Source organism: Miniopterus natalensis, chromosome 8 (genome assembly GCF_054644295.1).
Source record: "Miniopterus natalensis isolate mMinNat1 chromosome 8, mMinNat1.hap1, whole genome shotgun sequence".
Classification (NCBI taxonomy): Eukaryota; Metazoa; Chordata; class Mammalia; order Chiroptera; family Miniopteridae; genus Miniopterus; species Miniopterus natalensis.
This window is the reverse complement of record NC_142088.1, coordinates 54,902,337-54,917,112: the sequence shown is the minus strand read 5'-3', so window position 1 is coordinate 54,917,112 and position 14,776 is coordinate 54,902,337. Positions and strand designations below refer to the sequence as shown.

At 41.3% G+C, this 14,776-nt stretch overlaps 1 protein-coding gene across 6 annotated transcripts in view; it reads left to right on the top strand.

Moving 5' to 3' along the window:
* Positions 1 to 14,776, top strand: part of FMNL2 (formin like 2) — a 275,860-nt gene that overhangs the window by 145,941 nt on the left and 115,143 nt on the right. For all 6 annotated transcript variants that reach the window (XM_087819849.1, XM_087819846.1, XM_087819848.1 and 3 more), the window contains exon 2: positions 9,994 to 10,077. In XM_087819849.1, the coding sequence (XP_087675975.1) occupies positions 9,994 to 10,077 (84 nt within the window). The remainder of the gene's footprint in view (positions 1 to 9,993; positions 10,078 to 14,776) is intronic.

Here is a 14,776-nt window from a genome sequence, read left to right as displayed (position 1 = left end):
CTCTTCTGCCTTCTCTCATTTTTTTAAAACTATTTTTTTATTGTAGTATTCATAATAGGAAGTTTACCATTTTAATCATTTTTAAGTGTACAATTAAGCTGCACTAAGTAAATTCACAGTGCCATTCAACTATCATCACTACCTAGTTTCAAAATTCTTCATCACCCCAAATAGAAACTCTGTCTCCATTAAGCAGTAATCCCCATCCCCCTCCCTGCCCCCAGCCACTGACAGCCTCTAATCTGTTTTCCACAGTGGCTGCACCATTTTACCTTCCCAACAGGAATGTACAAGGTCCTGAGTTCTCCCCATCCTCAGCAGCATGTATTTTCAGTTTTTAAAATTATTCTTCCACGTTTAAGGGCAGTGTGATCACATTGGTCCCACCCAGGTAGTCTAGGATAATCTCCCAATCTCAATATTCTTAATCATCTCTACACATCACTTCTTAATATGCAAGGAAACAAATTCCCAGGTTCTTGGGCTTAGGATGAGAACATCTTTGGGGCAGTTATCTGCCTATGACAGCAAGTCTGCCCTTGAGGTTGCAGCTATTGACAAATGAGGAGCTATAGATTTGCTGTTATATTGTCAAATAGTTGCCTATAAAGCAGTTTTCTAGCATCTTGTGAGGCCTTATGTGTAACTGCCCCATTGCCGTGTACAAATGTATGCAGGGAGGAGGCGCAGCTCTTGGCACAGCAGTTGGCAGACGGTTGGTGAAGAACTGTCTGAGTTCCAGGACATGTCAAGGAATCAGGCATCACGCCTCTAATGACAATCAGATAGAAGGTTTGAAAGAAATTGAATGACTGTTTCTTTCCATTATTCCCTTTGGGTTTGGATATGATAAGAATCTGTATTTCAGGAGTTGGCATCATGGCCAGACTCTAGAGGATGTGAGGTTTTGGCATCTAGTGGGTATTGAATCACTTAAGATTGTGATATGGGGAGTAGTAAAAAGATGGGCTGCGGGGAAACTTGACCTGAATTGCTATAGCTGTGACCTTCTGTTCTGTAGATACCATGGGCTATCCCACCTAGCCTTGCATGTTGATGATATTCTGGCCTTGCAATAAATGGAAGTAATATAAGCATAGGTATATATAATATAAACATAAATATATGGATATAAAATCAATACCTGCTTATTCCCATTTGGAAAGGGTAGCGAAAATGTGACTAACTTAAACCTATAGATAATTTACATGAGACTTTGGTAAGTTTTTTGTTTAGTTTGTGTTTATTGGTAAAAACAAATGTATAATTTTCTAAAGTCATAACCTCACAAATAAAATGAATTGTTTTACGACTATAAAGACCCAAATTGAGGAGGAATGATGGGGACATTGGCAAGTGCTGGTACTTTTTTTTATGGTGTAAGAAAACTTGCATAGGAAATGATGGAGGCTTCCTAAAGTAGGAGAACATCATAATAGTAATTCATATTTTCCTTAAAATGAGGATAATATGAGTAACAATATCTAACAAGTATAGAATGCTACTGGGTGCAGGACTGTGTATTATCTGATTTGATTTTCCCAAGTATATATGCATGTGTGTTCACACATGCTCATGCACATACACACAACATATGTAAGTGGACCTTCTTTCATGATATTGGAAAAAGATTTGTAGACATGTTGGCCTAGATTCTTTGTTCTACCACTGATAACCAGTTATATGAATGTGAACATTGCCTTCAGCTTTTTGAGTCTGTTTGATCACCTATAAAAGACAAAATAGGACTAAAATGTCACAACCTTCTCTTCCAGCTCTGTACTTTTTGAATATTAAAGGTATGGAAGAGTCGTTTATATTTAGTTCAGTCCCTAAAGAAAGCCTGCCAAGAAAACAGGGTGTAACTAAAATTGTGAATGGAAGATTGGAGATATGTCTCATTCTCATAGGTTCCCCATAAAAGACAGCTTTCCAGTCAGATTTCATTGTGAAGATGTAACTCGATCAGGGAGCAGGCGGATGTCTCCTGTTGTGGGCTCCGCTGGCTACAGTGAATGATGTTAATGCCCTCAATGATTAAATAAAAATAACAGTGACAATGAAAGGTGACTGACTGGTGATTCAATTTGGGGAAGTATTTGGCTGGCTGCCTGAGTCCCATGCCAGGAAAGAAGATGAATATACTTTAGCAGCATCTTCTAGGCTAGGAGGATATTAAAATTTAGGATGTCAGGTAGTTGCTTGGAACAAGAATATAAATTATGGAAGGAAATGGCTTAGTTGAACAGAGGGGTGGGTCCTATGTTGAATTTGCAACCACCTTCCTGCAATTTAGGTGTTGCAATTAAAAAAAAAAGTCTTTATTGATTTCAGAGAGAGGGAGAGAGAGAGAGAAACATCAGTGATGAGTCATTAATCGGCTGCCTCCTGCACGCCCCCTACTGGAGATCGAGCCCAGAACCCGGGCATGTGCCCTGCCCAGGAATCGAACCCCGATCTCCTGGACTGTAGATGGATGCTCAACCGCTGAGCCACGCTGGCCAGGCAGATGTTGCCATTTTAAAGTGAAATGGAGAATTGGTACATTATTCATTATCAAGTGACTCAGTGATGTCCCAGTGATGGTATAAGGAAAAAATGGCAACATGGGAAGATTTAACAGAGGAGAAAACCTTTTCCTATTGTGGTTTGAGGGACCTGTAAGGCTTGCTTTTTCTAGACATTTCCTTGGCTGATGACTTCCCACTGCCTGTCAAGTAATTTTAAAATTCTATGGTCTGGTGTCCAAGGTCCTGCCTTTCTGACTTGGTCTCACACTACCTACTCCTACTCCCTGGTTTATTCTGTGTAGCTTACAGTCCTTTGCCTTCTCTTATACCCATATGTTCACGCTTTCCCTTCATCTAAAATAATGAGAATATTATGATTTAAAATGTTGAGTGTGTTCCACGTACTCGCTTTGTGCCAACTACGTGCATTATCCAAGTTAATTGTTCTCAGACTCTATGAGGCAGGTAGAATCATTTTTACCATGATAATCCTTCTGCATTATCACAACTATCATCTCTGTTTTCCATGTGGGGAATCAGATTTAGTTTAAATAATTTACCCAAGATTTTACTATTAAGGAGTGGGTAGAGGCAGGATTGCACCCGGGTGGCCCATCTCCAGAACCCAAATATTAAAAATCATATTGTGCCATTAAATGCTATTCTTGAGCACCTCCACACACCTCTAAGCCCAGTCCATAGCATAAGGGAAATAGCCACTTCTCTGAGGTTTGACTACATTACCTAACAGGTTCTGTTTTGCGTTGGTGTGCTTATCTTCTGAGTTTACCTCATGTTTGTGTCTCCACCTTTATTTGTTTTGTTTTTTAAAATTGGGATTTATTAAACGTTTGTTAAATTGAGAGTATCTAGCTATCTATAGATTTGATCCAGTAACTTATTTTTGGGTTCTAGTTCATATTTTTAAAGATATTGAAGATTACTGTTAAAACGCCATTATTTTGCCTGAAAATATCAATAGCTTAAATAATCCTGTGCATTTTCACTTTAGTCTTGCATGCTAATGATTATGTCTTCTGTTATTCAAGTAGAATTGTTGGATTGCTTTGCTCATGGGCGAGTCATATTTTAGAAACACTGTAGCTTAAGTGTCATGGAAAGAGCTTGATCATTCAGACCTCTCTTGAGTCCTGGCTTTGCACCAATCTCATGCATGGAAGAGCTACTTAACCTCCTTGTCAGTTTCCTTCTCTGTTAAATGGAGAAGATAATACCTACTTGTCAGGATTATAAAGCAAAATAAATTGGATAGTGTGTGCCCAGAGCCTAAGTGCCTGAGACACCAGGCCATCAATAAATGCTACATCTTGTTGTTTTTGATCCTTAGCTTTGATTCTGACCTTCAAGTTTGAAATATATGTACTGGCTTTTTCAGCTCTGGACTGTTTATTTTAGTTTGCTTTTTGATTCAAGTTTTGTGGTCCAAGAGCACCAATAATACTGGGTAGATCAGGGCTGGAATCCATCCAGTCCAAATCCAGAGCCTAACTAGTGAATCCCTGCCCCATGCGGCCTGACTAGATCCCATTCCTTGCTGTGCTGCCCAAGCATCCTGTTGCAACCATCACATTTCGTTGTGGGTTTTTTTGTAGCAAAAAATCATGGCTCCCGGGAGGGAGAAATGAGTTGTTTGGGTAGAGTTTCAGTTTTGCAAGATGAAAGAGTTTCTAGAGATATGTTATACAATATTGTGAATATAGTTAACACTACTAAACTGTACGCTTAAACATGGTTAAAATAGCACATTTTATATTATATGTGGTTTTTTAAAACCACAAATCTAAAAAAAAGTAACGGCTCTTTTACCATTTTCGAACTAAAAGATCGTCTAAGCTGTTTCTCTTATGACAGGCCTTTTGCCTGCTTCCAGAACCAACACTGCTCATCAAGTCTACGCCCTTCCTTCTTTCTAGGCAGGTGATCATGTAGTAGAAGAGTTTCTGTTGTTGAATCTGGTGACTTAATACTTGGAAGTTTTAATTTAGAGTTTACGAGAACAAAGGTGCTATATTACATAAGGAGTGCTTGGGTCCGATTCACTTTCACTGCCCTGTGTCTGCGTATCACTGTGGGTTTTCCAACCTGAGCCTTGAGGACATCAGGGGAGAAGAAAGTTGTACAGGTTTTCCTCCCGTGCACCCAGGACAAGAGCTGGTATCAGAAAACTATTCCTAGGACATGGGTTTATTTGGTTCTGAGTGATTTGGGTACTTTCATTCTGCTCTGTGTTGTATATGATAATTACATGTAAGTATAAATTCAGATGTATAGACTACCATAGACTCTTTTTAACCATAATTAATTTCTCCATCGAGTACCCAGAAACTTCATCACTATTTGCCTTCTATTTTCAAAAGGCCCTGGGATGGAAATTGCATTTCAAAACAATGTACAATAGTGTAGTTAAGAATAAAACCAGAATATGGACCATAAATGTAACTACCATTTTGGGTAGATCAACTGTTGTCATTGATACCAATTTGAATTTATTGGCAACAAAAACAAAACAAAGTTCAGGTTCCATGACTTATTTGTGGCAGAAGAACGCCTAACACATCGTTCTTGAGGGAAATGTTGCTAGAATTGACCTTGAAGCTTTTCCCCCATGAATTCGTGTTTGGGAGATAATTACTAATGAGGAACAGACATTATCGATGACTGAAGTTTCCTAAGAAACAAACACTCTTTAGTGTATAGACTTGTTAATAGCTGAAACATAAATGCTAAATCAATGAAGATATTTTTAGACTACAGAGTAGGACAGTTAGTTAGTTTTTTTACTTATTCAGCAACCTGCATAGTGTCTACTGTTTGCCAAATACTCTGCCAGACATTGGAGATGAACAGAGAAGTTGTCCTTGAACTACTTAGCTGAGTGGGGAATTTGGATGGGTAAGTGGATTATTCGGGTACAGTGTACAAGGCGCTGTAACAGAGATGTGGACAGTGCCATTGGAGCAGCTGGGGAAGGTTCTAATGATAAATGACATTTGAGTTGATTCTTAAAAGTTTGCCAGGTTGAAAGGAAGTAAAAGGACATTCCTTACAGAGAGAATGCTCTTGGGTGGTCTAATTTATTTTAGCCAGGAACTTGTACAACCTAGACATAGATAATTAACATGACTAAACTTCTCAACTCAAATAACATGTCTTCTGTGGACCTTTGGCATGTACTCGAGTGCAGCAACTTCATGATTAAAGTCTCTCCGGTGCCTTCAGAAATTCTGGCACGTGGTCAAAGCCCAGTAAATAGTGGTTGAATTGATGGATGAAAGGAAAGGAGAGCCCTAATTCACAGATATCACCAAGTGTGGGTGAGGTAGAGTTATCACTGTTAGAAAACTTGGACATCGATTTACATTTTCAGCCAAATAGAAGAGCAATTTAGTTTTGTACAGCATAGGGACCGAGAGACAGAGCCCATGTTTTCCTCAGAAAATAGCTTGGACTCTTATGAATTACCTGCACAAACATTTAGCTTGGACTCCGGAGTCCTGCCCTACACAGCACAAAAGAAATGAGTTCACGCTGAGAAAGGTTAAGGGCAGGCGTTACCAGCTAATCACAACATCCCTGAACTTTAGCCAGGCCTCTGCGGAGCGTCTGATTTTGAATAGAGCCGCTGCTTCTCGGTCCCTGTAGAATTATTAAGCTGTGCGCTGTATGCCTGAACAGCTCAGAGGCTTGACCCGTGGAAGGGCTATTTTAGATGAATGCTTACCAAGTGCAGTATTCGTTTCGGTGTACTGATGCTGAGCAACTTCCCCCAACAATACTGGTCGTCAGGCCCCCAGACCTCTTCAGACTCTTCTCATTCGTGTGTCTGCCCACCTGCTTGCCTGCTCCGTGGGGTGTCTCGGCCATCTCAGAGCCACCCGGGACCGTTTATAAGCCCTGACCTCCCCACCTGCTCCAGGTCTCTGCCGCCTTTTGCTGTGCGCTGCTTTCACTAAAGGGATCGCCGTTTACCTCGTGGCTCAAGGTAGGAGCGAGGTGTTAATTCTTGACACCCTTCCTCAGCCCTTAAGTCTCACCACTCAGTTGCACTTAGTTTTCCGACATCCATCTGCCTCACTTCATTTCGTGTGCCATCAGCCATCATCCTTCATTGGAACGACCGCCCTGGCCTCCGAAGTGGCCTCCCCGCTTCCACGTTTGCTGTTTCTAATCCATTCTCCACGTGGCAGCTACAGTAATCTTTGTAAAGCGTAACTTGATGTCAGCTCATGCTTACAGGCCTCCAGTGGCTTCCCACTGTACTTTAGATAAAATAAAAGGGACTTATCTTCGCCTCCAAGGCTGGGCATGATACAGCCTCTCTTTTCGCCATTCCCTCTCCCACTTTCTCTCCAGCCACACCTACCCTCAGCCCTTGGATGTGCCCGGCTGTTTCCTGCCTCAGCATCTTTGCCGTTGCCCAGGATGCTGTCGTCCGTGTGTCCCCTGGCTCACTCCTCCTTTTCAGGGCTCCTCTTCGTTGTTACTATTTCCTGAGAGGTCTTCCACGTCGTCCCATCAAAAGTTGTCCCCTGATGATCTTTATCAAGACTTATCTGAGTTTGAGAAGATTCATCTGGTTCCCCTGTATCTCCCCGTGGTATCATGATGCCCCATGGGGACCACGCCTGCGTGGTTCCCCACGGTGCTCTGCAAGGGGCGCTTCATAAACATTGGTTGAATGAAAGACTTTCATTGAAATAAAAGTAGACCTAGAGAGGGGAGTCTCAGCTTTCTCTGCAGTGACAAGGGGGCCCGCATCTAATTCCTGTAGCAGGGTTTGCACACGGCTTCCCTACGAGTGTTGAGTAGAGACCTAACAGAAAATCAGTTATTTGCTACCTTGTATTTCTGAAAAAAAGAAAAATTTGGGTGGCATTTTCAGTGCTTGTCTTTGCTAGTCTAGCAGACTAAGTTTAGGTCCTATTTTTGCTCCTGTCAAGCTGTCTAATCTTGAGCAAGTTAACCAAGTTCTCCCTGTGTGTAAAATGGGGAAAATTATATCTACCCCATGGGCTTGTTATGAAGATTACATGAGATTGTGTATGCAAAGTACCTCATACAGTGCTTGGCACCTTGTAGTTGAGACATTCCTTTTCTTATCCCCTTTATATCGCAAGAGATTAGTAAGAACTCCGAGTAAAACTCATATAATGTATCTCATAAAATTATTGTTCTTATTTAATTGCATAATCATACCCAGGGGCATTCACATGAGGTCAAAATCAGTTTAAGAGGAAGTAATCCATCTCTAGGGTGCAAATAAACTATGATGGAGTGGTGATTTAATGGCCAATAACATTGGGCTCCCTCAGAAAGATACTCATGAAATTCTCCTTTGCCTTATTCCAGGAGTATTTTTGTTTGTGTTTTTTTAATATTGTAAAATTCAAAAAACAAATACAAGTAGGTATTTTTCATTCTAGTTCAAGTAGACATTCTGTGGAGATGGGCCATATGAAAATATTTTTCCTATTTTAGTATTCCCATGGAGAAGCCTTGGCAGTGCCATAGAAAACTCTGGAGTCCAAAGCTCTTCTAATTATGTTGTCAGCTTTTAAAATATTTAAAAATCTAATATTCTGAAGACAGTTTATTAGATTCAAATGGGTTAGATTCAAATTAGTAAGTGGGGTATATTTACCACCTACTTAGGCATTCTAATGATGCTAGGTTATATCATCCAAGGGGAAATGCTTGGGTTATATCTATCAAAATCATCCAAGGTTAATTCTTTGTCTCTATTAAGTTAGAATAACTCACTGACCCTTGCCTCTATTAAATGTGTTTCACTGGAGGACATGAGACAGTACCGTGGCAAGGTGAATTGTTTCTCAATAAGCCAAGCCATGCAGAGAGCAAGGGGCTTGAGCATTAAAAGTTCAAGGCCTAGCCCTGGCTGGGTAGCTGACTTGGTTAGAGTGTCATCCCTAAACACCAAGGTTGCAGGTTCAGTCCCTGGTCAGAGCACATATAAGAAGCAACCAATGAATGCATAAATAAATAGAACAATCAATTGATCTCCCTCCCCCTCTCCCCCTTCTCCTTCCCCTACCCCTACCCCCTCCCTCATTACTCTCTAAAAATCAACAAATAAAAAAATAAAAATCTCTTAAAAAAAAAAAATTCAAGGCTTATTTGTCTACTTTGAATACTGACCCAGGTTAGGAGCTATATTGTTTACTATGGGATAGGTATGATCTAGGGTATTGACACAAGGGGATAGACAGGACAGTTAATAGATGTGAGGCATTAATTGACTACTTAGTTTAGAGTGTGGGAACTTTAGCGAGGCCAAGGGATCAGGTAGGAATCCCTTCTGGGACACTCTCACTCTGCCATGTTCTATAGCTAAAGATCTCACCTCAAACCCAAGCCAAGGGTCTTGATAATGTGTATGATTGGTTATTTGGCCAGTAGACTAATAACTCGTGAATGCACTAACACTACAGAAGGTGTGCTGTATTGACAAAAGGGGCCCATATATGAGTATTGATGTCTAGACGTTTAGCTCGTGATCATTTTCTCACGGCAAGTTCAGCTTCATAAACTAAAAAAGCTCAACTGAGAATTGTGGTTGCTAATGTTAACCTGTGTCCGGCATAATGTTGACATTTGCTGTCATCTCATAGAGATTACAAAAACCAGTGGCATTGTTTCATTAAAAAAAACCCACAATAGCCCGGCTGGTGTGTCTCAGCGGTTGAGCATCAACCTATGTTCCAGGAGATCGAGGTTTGATTCCTGGTCAGGGCACATGCCTGGGTTGCGGGCTCGATCCCCATCAGGGGGCGTGCAGGAGGCAGCCGGTCAATGACTCTCTCATCATTGATGTTTCTCTCTCCCTCTCCCTCTCCCTTCCTCTCTCTCAAATCAATAAAAAAACACAACAAACCTCAACTCCTTTCCTCTTCCAGTCGTCTTCCCCTCTAGGTGTGTTACCTTTACCTTCTACTTTCTAACTAAACTTTCTCTTATATAAAAAAAATTAATTAGAAAAGCAACCTGTTCTTTTACTCATAGGTGTGTGTCAAAGCGAGTGAAAAAGTTGATGCTATCTATCACTGGTTCTGGTCATTGAGTTTTCCCTTGGTGTTTTCTGTTCTGTGTCTGGTGGGGCTGTAGTGCTTTAAAAAGAAATTGGGGCAATACCTTCCCAACAATTCCTGACCTTCTGTTAAGAAGAGTGGGAATCGCTATTAATAAAGAAAGAATGCAAGTGCGGGTCTGTAGTTCAAAGCAGACTACCTTAACGTCCCAGCATAGGACTTTAGAGTCTTTCTCCTTCCATGGAACTGACTTGATGTTTAAATGACTTCTTCAGGGTGTTGTTTCTGTGTAATGAGATGCTAGAAATTGAAAAGAAGTCATACAAGAACCACAGTACTGTTGCTTGGTCTGGCCATGAGTTATCCATGAGCAGTCTGTTGTGGAATGTGACGTGTCTTTTCCCCCTTTTTTCCAGAATGCTATGAACCTGCCGCCTGACAAAGCCCGGTTACTGCGGCAATACGACAGCGAGAAAAAGTGGGAGCTGATTTGTGATCAGGTAAGAAACATTGTGCTTTTATTAAGAAACAGTGAAAAAGGAGACTTCCTCTCTAAACGTATTCGACCTTTTTCCAGGAGCTGCATGGGTTTCTGTCTTGGGACTCTGCCTTCCTGTGTCTTAGGGTCGAATGAACTGTTAGAAAATGACTCCTTTTATTCTTGCATGATTTTGAGTCTCTCCTTTATTTCCAGACTTTTTGTATTATGTTTTCTGGGAGATCTGATCAAGTTGGCAAACCAACCAGATGATCTGCTTTTCTGTTTACCTTACATAGCAGTTTATGCTTCTTGAATAATGCAGGTCCTCTAATTTAGGTGGCTTTCCCAGTCATGCATATTGATGTACATTCATGCAAGAAGGTGAATTGTTTATAAAGAGGCTTTGCTTAGGCTGATAAAAAAAATTTTCAGTTTTCAGCAATTCTTTTTATTTTATCATTAACCCATAACAAATTCAGACTCTTCAGAGGGATATAAGAGAAAAAGTAGAGCTCTCCCTTTTCTTTCTACCCTCTTAATTGTACACCTTAGAGGTCCACTGGTAAGACTTTGAAGCTTCCTTCCAGTTTTTTTGTTAATGTTTTTGTTATTTAAAAACAAACAAATATATGAACACACACTCTTCTGCATCTTGATACATTTGTCAGTATGTATGTCTCAACCTTGTACTTGTGAATACTATGTAGTACTCTGTTATCATTGGTAGTGATTTTTGGGGAACTTTATTCCAGGGCGAGGTACAAGCTAGTTGTTTTAAAACTTAGAAAAGTTACTCCCTGAAGGTAAAGAATTGGCTCTGTATGTTATATATTATTAGCTCTTTGTTTTTGTGCCATGAGCTTCAGGGTACTTGAGTCCCTTACCTCATGCCACCCTGGAAGTTTCTGGGGAGTGTTGTAACTCCTCTTACCAGAGCTCCTTTGGGCCTCCACTGTAGGATAAAGTGTGTCATGGAGCAGAGGGGTTTTCTTAGGGGATTTTTCCATGTTTCCTAAGAAATAGATGCCTGCAGTTCATATAGAAACATTCATTGTGTGTTGTTTGACCTAAGCCACAACCTAAAACAGTAATGAAATGATGGTAGCACTCCTCCTGGCTTTTCCACCCTACATGTGAGCAGCAAGAATGAATAGAAACTGAAGAGGAAGCATCTTGCTTATATGACCATGATCTGAAAGATTAAAATTTTTGCTGACACTTAGAATCGCCTTCCTCAAGACTTAATTTTTAGTGAGTATTATCTAAACCTATTATTGTGAGCAAAAATGATTTTATGACAGTGAACAAATATAACAGGGATAATTAAAATATAGGAAAGGTAATTGCACAAGTGAGGGAAGTCCAAGGGGGTGAAACATTCTATAGTAGCCTAAATTGCGACAGAGGAGGGGGAGCCCGGGAGAAGGGGAGCTTCCTCTGTGGCCATTAAATTAGTGCTGTGAGGAAGGGCTGAGCCATCCTTCCTTCCTCAGGGCAGGAATATTCATGGCCAGCTCAGTCTGCCCTGCTCCTTTCTAGTGTGAATGAATTAATTTTTGTATCTCCATTTTGCCAGAAAGGAAAGGCTGCGGCTGATGGAAGATTTCTAACAGCTGTACTCTTCTCTCAGACCGAAACTGCTTCATAGGGTTGATGGTGGAATCTAGGGCATCTTGAGGCTCAGAGAGGAGCAAGTCAGTTATCTGATTATTTGTCTGATTTTCAACTCCTCGAAGTTCAGGTTGTTATTGCCTTAAATGTTAATAAGCCAGGACATGGAGACTTTAGCTACTTTGTTCCTTTTTGGCAGTCCCTTCAATACAAGCTGACAGTTCCAAGCTGAAGTGGCTCCATCAGTTCTGAGGTGTCATGGGTGATTTGTTAATAGCGAAATAATAATTATTATTGTTGTTGCCAGTACCCAGCATTTAGAAAGCATATTTTCTTAACAAGAGCTTTGTTGTTTAGTCTTCAAAGGATACCAATAAGGCACTTATTAGTATCTCCGTTTGACACATGGGGAAAACCGAGACTGAGGTCATTCCCTTTTCACCTTCTTCCCCCCGTTGGTATAATTTGCTTGTGGAAAGTGGAACTAAGCTTTGCTGCTCAATTCTGGAAACTCCTTTAATGAGGGAAGGGGGCCTGATGTCAACATGAAGAGTCTGTATGGGCATTTGTGCTGTGAAGCTATGTCTCCACCTACCCATGGTGAATGGAAAATCCAGTTCTTTGGCTGATTCTAGGGAGCGAAATATTTTTTTTATTTATGTATGTGTGTATGTATGCATGTATTTATTTTTAATCCTTACCTGAGGATGTTTTTTCCATTGCTTTTCAGAGAATGGAAGGGAGGGGGAGAGAAAGAGAGAGAGAAATGTGAGAGAGAGACATCAATTGGTTGCCTCCCTGATTGAGCCTGCAACCGAGGTACGTGCCCTTGGTCAGATTCGAACCCGGCACCCTTTAGTCCGAGGGCCAGTGCTCTAACCACTGAGAAAAACTGACTAGGGCAGGCACGGAATATTTTTAAGTGATTAAATCCCAAAGAGCTTTCTGTAGTAAGAACATTCCAACAATGACCCTTAGTCCTTTCCTGGATTATTGCGTAAATGTAAGGATGACCTGAGCTCCTAGAGGGCCTCCTAAGTTAAAGTAACGGGGGAGAACTGTCTCTCACTCCGGTCTGAATGGGGCTACAGAAGCCATGGAAAGAGAGGCTTCCCGGTTGGATTTTGGGTGATGTGAGGTGCATCCCAGAGAGTTTACTTCTGCTCTGTAGTAAGTGGGCCGAGTTCTCATGAGGACATTAATTCGAATACTCTGTGTGGGCACTGAGGCAGGTTTTATAATAGCATGAGATGGTAGTGTGAGAGTAAAAAGCTGGAAATGTCGAATTCCTTTGACAGTTGCAAATGAAACCCCCCAGCTGCATAGCAATAAGAGGGCTCTCTCCTTGCTCTTTGTACATATATAGTCAGTGATATATAGTTGCTCTCACTCCTGCCTCAATTTGTGGTGCTCCCTAAACACAGACTGTGCTGCACTGTTTGGCTTTGGAGTCTTGGCTGTTTCCCATTAGTTTAAGGTGAAAGCTGCACTTAGGGAGCTTCAGAGATCCTGGATGAATTTACAGATTATTATCTTAGGTAGAGTATTTCAGGCCACTCTTATTTTCGTTTTTAAAGATATTTTTTATTTTTTAGAGATAGAGGAAGGGAGAGGGAGAGAGAGAAACGTCCATGTGAGAGCAGAACATCAATTGGCTGCCTCTTGCACGCCCCCTACTGGGGAATCGAGCCCAAAACCTGGACATGTGCTCTGACCGAGAGTCGAACCTGCGACCTCTCAGTGCATGGGATGAAGGACACTCAACCTATCTGAGCCACAGTGTCCAGGGCTCCACTCTCTATTTGTCTACTTGAATAGTTAACACATGCTCGTCAAAAAGAAAGACGATATTAGAGCATATGAAGTAAAGGGTAAGTCCTTTTGCCTTTCCTCCCTGTTCACTCATTCCCTTAATTATGTGGTGATGAAACTGAGGCTCAAGAGCATAAAGGACTGGGCCGCAGCACCAAGGCCACCCTGGCTAGTGAGATCAGGACACTTATTTCCAAACTCTAATCATAAACCCTTTCAGTTATTTCCTGTTACTCTGGGACCTGGAAATGATCCATTGAAACAAAAATTGTAGTAGGCAAGAGGCAATCACTGAGGCTTCATCCTGTGGCTTCTCCGGGGTTATTGGTTGGGCGCAAGGGTTGGGGGGAGTGGATTGGTTCATAACTGTGCCTCCGCTGAATGATGACGTGGAAGTGGTTAGTCCTAAATTCAGGACATTTTAGATGACTAATGCCTATGGGTGCAGATTGCATGAGTGTAAAATCCAGCCCCGAAATGGTTGTAACACACCTGAGCTGGGTTAGAAAGCTTCCCTGTGGCTTTGCGGGGTACTGATGCTGAGATTTATTTTGGGGGGTGGTTTGGCATGGCTTGATCTTGCCCCCTAATGGCTGGCTATTGTTTTGCATTGTAACCTTAGTGAGAGATGGGATCTCCCACTTCGCTTCGTTGACTTGTATGGAATTATATGGGAGGAGATAAAACCCAAAATAAAAAAGGGGAGAGTGAAGAGGTGGCAGGAAATCATGCCCACCTTGACTCAACTTCCTGTGCCGAGCGCTTCAGGGAGGGTGAATTTCAGCCCTCAGGCCCTGCGGCCACTGCGCAGAGCTGAGCGCCCAGTGGCACTGAGATCCTCCACTACACCAAGGTTTTTCATTGCAGTGAGAGTTGCTCTCCTGTTCAACACAACTGGCCCTTACCATTTGAATGTATTTAATTATTAAAAATATAATTATTCTTTTAAACCCTTCACTTACATTTCCTAATACTGTTTCTTTCAAAAGATAAGAAAGTTACTTATTGGCTAACTTGTATCAAAAGCGAAGCCAATTTGCCACTTGAATAAAATTTCCTAAAAAATTAAAGAGCTCGCATTGCTCTTCCTCCTCCCTCCCCCAAATGTTCATGTTTTTGTGAGCTAGTTAAAACTCTTCTCTGCCAGGTAAGCAAATATTACCGGATACTGATACATAGGGGTGGTCAAAAGTAGGTTTACAGTGGTTCCTATGGAAAAGAAGACAATAATTAATAAAAATACAAGAATAAAGTCTGTTTTGTGTAGTCACAACTGTGAACCTACTTTTGCTACT